Source organism: Mastomys coucha, unplaced genomic scaffold (genome assembly GCF_008632895.1).
Source record: "Mastomys coucha isolate ucsf_1 unplaced genomic scaffold, UCSF_Mcou_1 pScaffold20, whole genome shotgun sequence".
Taxonomy (NCBI): domain Eukaryota; kingdom Metazoa; phylum Chordata; class Mammalia; order Rodentia; family Muridae; genus Mastomys; species Mastomys coucha.
The window spans coordinates 77,544,282-77,550,245 of record NW_022196903.1 but is presented as its reverse complement, the minus strand read 5'-3'; the positions used below and the strand labels follow the sequence as shown (position 1 = coordinate 77,550,245).

General features: G+C 49.7%; 1 protein-coding gene across 16 annotated transcripts in view; it reads right to left on the bottom strand.

The window, feature by feature from the left end:
* Dysf (dysferlin) overlaps positions 1-5,964 on the bottom strand; it is a 201,473-nt gene that overhangs the window by 187,832 nt on the left and 7,677 nt on the right. For 5 of the 16 annotated variants that reach the window (XM_031382346.1, XM_031382344.1, XM_031382348.1 and 2 more), the window contains exon 1: positions 1,309-1,399. The exons of 8 other annotated variants lie outside the window; for them this stretch is intronic. In XM_031382346.1, coding sequence (XP_031238206.1) covers positions 1,309-1,399 — 91 coding nt within the window. Of the gene's footprint in view, positions 1-1,308; positions 1,635-5,964 lie in introns of those variants that run through there. 3 more of the 16 variants (XM_031382350.1, XM_031382356.1, XM_031382341.1) reach the window with 2 other exon arrangements.

Here is a 5,964-nt window from a genome sequence, read left to right as displayed (position 1 = left end):
AAAAAAAAAAGAGAGAGAAAGAAAAAGAAGAAAAAAAAGGAGAAAGAGAAAGATAGAAAGAAAGAAAGAAGGAAAAAAGGAATAAAGAAAAAAGAAAAAGAATCAGAGGTTATCCTCCAGCCTCCCATACATACATGTGCACACACCACTGAGGTACACCCAACTGCCCCAACAATTTCCATATCGTGAAAGTCTGGGCAACACCTGAGAGACAGGGTCAGGGGAGAAGCCTGTCTGAAAGTCACCTGACATCAGGAACATCCCGGCAAGGTGATCAATGGAAACACTAGGGTGGCCTAAGATTTGTCAAATCACACTTTGCATGAGAATCAGCCCGTTAGTCACCTGTGACCAAGAACAAACTCTTGATCTGGAGCTCATTTTTTCCCTGTGTCGTTTATCTCTCATATTATTTGGGAAGGAGGATGCTTCATGTAGAGTGGACAAAACCTTGGGTTCCTGGTATCCCCACTGTTGTCACAAAGGTTAACACTCTTGTGACAAGCTCTGCCTCAGTTTTTCTACCTGTGGCTCTCTTTTTAAATATATTTTGCACAGAGCCCCACAGTATAGCTCCTGGTGAGAGGAAGCCCTCTCTCCTCTCCTTATTTATCTCCCTCTGCAGAACTGGGGTCCTGACTCACCACTATTGTTCCTTCTCTCATTTTGACAGGTCCTTCCTCTTCCCTTTCCCCTCCAGAGACACCCCTCCCTTGGGAATCTGCCTGAAGCCATGGCGAAGGGGACTGATATGTGGAGGAAGGAGCAATCTCAGCAGTGCAATCCTTTCTGGTCTAAGCAGCTCAAAACTTAGCTCCTTGAATTTGGAAAACATCCCACATCCCAGACACCCCTCAAGACTTCCTGCGTCAAAGCCACATCCATAGCATTCAGTTCCTCTTCCTTCTGGTTGAGATTTGGCCATTCAAACGGACAGTGTTCAGTCAGATTCATGGATAGATGGATGGGACATAACTTTCAAAGAGCACTACTAAAATCTCACAAACCAGTTATGCGGCCCTGATTACACCACTACCTTCTGTGTCTTCCAACCAACCCTGTACCCACTACCCAGGAAATACCAGCCTCTCTTCCTTCTGAGTACCGTCTTAGGAAAGTAATAAAATAACTCCTGGCCTACCACAGTACTTCCAATTTTCCTAAGCTCTGTAGCATTTGCCATTAGGTTTCCTCGCTGTCAATCCCGAGGTGGGATTTCTGGTCTGATATGGGTCCACAGGCCCCGAAGCTGGATGCAGAGAAACGGATGGTGCCCAAGCATGGATGAAGTGGCTTTAGGTCTCTCACCTCGAAATATCAGGCTGGCAACAGGATCGCTGCGCCGGTCCTTCTTCACATTGGGGAGGTTGCTGGCCCTTGCCAGCAAGCAACAGAGCATGGCTCTGCAGCCCAGGCGCGTGGGGCAGAGAGGGAGTAGGAGTTCAGAACTCAGTCACTACTGCCCCGCCGGAGTTCAGATCCAGAATAGCTATGCCAAGAGAGCAGTTGACTCCGCTTCGCCTCCGCGGAGACTTGGTCAGCCTAGAATGCGAGGCTGCGCGTGGGACAAGGTACACCCATGGGGCGGATCCTCCCTTCCATCGCGGCCTAGGTCCGCCCTCAGGGCGGTGGCCGGGGAGGAGCAAGAATGAGACTTACTCCCGACCAGGCACGGGGCGCCTTGTTCTGAGGGTCTCTAGGGAAGGAAACACCGCTGCAAGGCACTGGACGTGTGGCGGGCAAGGACAGGGCAGGGTTGTTGCCTGGGATGGCACGGATCCAAAGAGTCTCGCACTAAACGCCGAAGGAGTGCGCACTGTGTGCCCAGGGACGCAGGCGAAGCTCCTAGTGGGCTGCCACGGAAATCTCCCAGGGACACCTAGAGTTGTTGAGGTCTAACTCAAATCACACTGCGTTCCCAGTCGCTACCCATTCGATTTCCTGCGGCTCTCCACTGCAACAATCTTTGCACTCCTCTCCCTCCAAGGTGGAGAAAGTTGCTTAAGTCATGAGCCTTAAGTCATCCCAGTCCTGAGCACGCATCTGTGTGTTGTCTGATCCCGGAACAACTTAGGAAGATCCTCTCCAACAGGGCCTTAGCTTCTCTTTCCCACCCCCATCCCCACACACTCCAGCAGGTAAATGGGGCAGGGGTGGGTGTGCGGGGGGGCATGGTCCCTGCCCTTTCCGTCTTGAAGGACACAACCCTTTCAGAGGGGGTATCCTGCTCATGCCCTCCACACCTGCACCCTGTATGGCTTGGCAGGAAAGGCAATCAACTCTGCTTGGGTGGATGCGCATCAGACTGCGATTCTCAAGTCTCCCTCTCTCTTGACAGCACACACGTCCTGGGGACCACACCACTCAGCCTAAACTCCAACCATATGCTCTTTTTGCATTACTTTTTGAAAGAGCCTCCAAACTTTCTGTCTCCATTTTCTCCTCTACTCTCCTGAACCATCCAGTCATGCTTCCAAATCTTAACACACCACCAAAAAGATCCTATGGGCTCTACTTGAAAATATGACCAAAGTAGGGCAGTGGTGGCGCATGCCTTTAATCCCAGCATTTGAGAGGTAGAGGCAGGCGGATTTCTGAGTTCGAGACCAGCCTGGTCTACAGAGTGAGTTCCAGGACAGCCAGGGCTACACAGAGAAACCCTGTGGCAAAAGAAGAAGAAGAGGAGGAGGAGGAGGAGGAGGAGGAGGAGGAGGAGGAAGAGGAGGAGAAGGAGGAGGAGGAGGAGGAAGTGGGGGAAAATGGTTTAAAAACAGACCCAGATCCCATCCCTTCTCGGCTTTCTTATCACCACCCTGGGTGAAGCCACTGCTTGTTTTGCCTGAGCTACAGTGCCAGACTCCCTCCTGTCTCTGGTCTTCTGCATCTGCCCTTGCCCCCGCCTCCACCCTGCCTTACTCTCTGCCCAGCGTCACCTGTATCACTCCATCACTCGAAATCTTTCCATAGCTCCCATCTCACCAAAGTAGAGGCCAAAGCCTGGCTGACCCACCCATTCTCAGGTTTGTGGTCCTCCTCAGAGTTTCTCAAACATGACAGGCCAGCACCCTTTGTGTTCTGATGAGCTGTTCTCTTACTCCTGCCCTTCCTTTGCAGAGCCACTCTATAAGAACCTCCTCTGGCTCCCAATTTAACCTGCAACACATGCCCTATCTCCTCTTTCATGATCTGTTATTGTTTGTTTCTTGCTTGCTTGTTTGCTTGTTTTTGAGATATGGCCTCAAGCACTCTTTGTAGGACCCCTACAAAATCCTCAATCCCTCAGTGCTGGGATTACAGGCATAAACCGAAGTGCCCACTTTATGCAGTCTGGAGCTCAAACTAGGAAAGTGTGAGAAAAGTGTTCTACCAATTGAGCCACACAGCACCTCCCAGAACCCCATGACTCCCTTGCATGGTTCTTTTCAGCAGCAATAGCAAGGCACTGTCTACATTGTATTTCTTTTCCACTTTTCCATTAGAATATTGGGTGGTCTCTAAGAAATTAGGGGAGTTTTGTTTAGCTATTGTAACTTTCATCGCACCTGAAACAGGGTTCTGCACATAGCATAGGGTTCTCTATAAATGTCTTCTAAACAGTTCACTATGAGGACATTGAACTCCACACTCATTGGTCACCTCTAGCTGGTGATGCTCCACATCAGGCAACACAGCAGATGGCAGCAGCTGCATCTCCACGCACTGTGGAACATGCTCTCAAGAAGAGCCAGCAATTCTCACTAGAGTGGGGCATGGTGAAAGGACATGTAGGAAGGAGAGTCCAGAATCTTCTCTGGCTGCTAGGACCTTCTCTTACTCTCCCCGACTCTACTACTTTCCCTTGATTCCCACTTCTCTCGTAGCAGAATTGTTGTGGACTGCTGTCTGTTTTTTCTGCCCCCTCAAAAGGGGTACCTATACTCAGGTGAAGTCAGGTTAAATCTTAATCAGATAAGGCTAGACCCTGTGATTGGGCAGTAGAAGAAGAAGGTGGAGCTGAAAGTTTTAGAGAGAGGACACACACACACACAGAGAGAGAGAGAGAGAGAAAGAGAGAGAGAAAGAGAAAGAGAGAAAGAGGGAGAGATGGAGATAGAAATGGGAGAGACAGTATGGAACCTGTAGGAGAGGATGATGAGCGGAAACCACGTGGTCCTAGGAGCCATAAGTAGTTGGGGATGCTGTAGACAGACGATTGAGTAATGTAGTAATTGTACATTTGTCCAATCTAGGTGTGCAGCTTGTATTTTTTATCTATTGAGTTTTGAATTCTTTGTGTGGGCGTTTTGGGGATTGAAGATTTACCGTTATAAATCTGGCTGGTAAATTACAAGCCTCTGAGGTTGTCATTTTACAGGGCAAAAGAGATTAGAGTGAGCAGCAGCCAGCTTCTCCAGGCTCGCCACAGGGAGCAAATGGCTTGGGAAGTGCAAGCGATTTAGCAGCAGCTAACCACAGGAACCTGGGCAGACTGCCCCTTGGGGCTCCCCATGGGGGTGGGGAGACCACCATTGCGGGTGCTTAGCTGGCCATACAGTGGATTGTTTTTTTATAATTACACGCTACACAGAGCCTAGCTGATTAGATGCATGTCTTTGGTTCCATGATGGGCCTTGCTCGATCTCCTACTAATGGCAGAGTTGCCATGGGCCTGCATCTTAAGTTGTTCTTGTGAGGGCACAGGCTTATACATCCTACACCAAGAAGCACAACCCTCACTCCTGTTTCCTGTAAGCAAGGCAGCATAGAGCCGATTGCCAATGAGACCTAAATGTCCAGGGACCCTGAACAGCAGAGCAGAGAAAGCAGTGAATAGGCCTGGTTTCAGGGTATTGCTTTGGGGGTGTGCAGTGCACATACATATATATCTAGAAGCCATCATCATATTCAACTGAGTGACTGATCACTTTAGAACTGTCATTTAAGCCGGGTGGTGGTGGCACACGCCTTTAATCCCAGCACTTGGGAGGCAGAGGCAGGCGGATTTCTGAGTTTGAGGCCAGCCTGGTCTACAGAGTGAGTTCCAGGACAGCCAGGGCTATACAGAGAAACCCTGTCTCGAAAAACCAACAACAACCAAAAAAAAAAAATAAAAACCAAAAAACTGTCATTTAAGTCTATTTGAGCCTGGAATGTCAGTTAGTTGCAATTTAGGTCACTCTTCTGAATGCTCATAATGTCAGTACCAGCTGGGTGTCCACAAGTTCCTGATGCCTCCTACTGACATCTGCTTCTGCCTGCTGACTGCTAGCATCTCCTAACCGGCCATGCCATGGTCATCCCAGCCACATATGGTCCATTACCCACATTGTAGTCGTGAGATCTTCAAGCATAGCTGGGTCACTGCCCTGATGAAGATCCCTCAAGGGCCTCCTCTTCTCCTGGGATGAAGCCTGCATTCCTTTCCTTGTGCCAGAGGTTAGGACCACTCAGACCCTTAACCCCAGAGTTCCAGTTCCAGAGGGTTTTCAGTTTCTCAAACATACCAAGCTCTTCTCCAGCTTCGAAGTCTACTTACTGCTCTTTTCCAGCTCACTCTGCGGTACCACCTCCCATGGGGTCTCAGTTCAAGTATCAGTCTCTAGGGAAGAAGGCCCTGATCTCCCTCTAGGTTGGGTCACTCTGGGAAGTAACCACTTCAGCAGAGACATTGCTCCTTAGCTGTAAAAAAGGCCTAGCTGCAAATTTGCTTGCTCATTGTCAGAGACTAGGGCTGGCTCAGTGCCCTGGTATTCTCAGTGTGTAGGTCAGGGTGGGCCTACAGTTGAAGCAGTGGACACTGCCCAGGGCTCTCCAGAGCAGGCTCCACCTCCTGAGGCACTCAGAATTTTTCAGAGAAGGCAGCATTGCCCCCTAGGGGAAATTTTAGATATTGTGAGCTTTTTTTTAGACTCCTAGATGTGCCCCCACCTCTTCCTCCGCAAGCCTTACACACACACACACACACACACACACACACACACACAC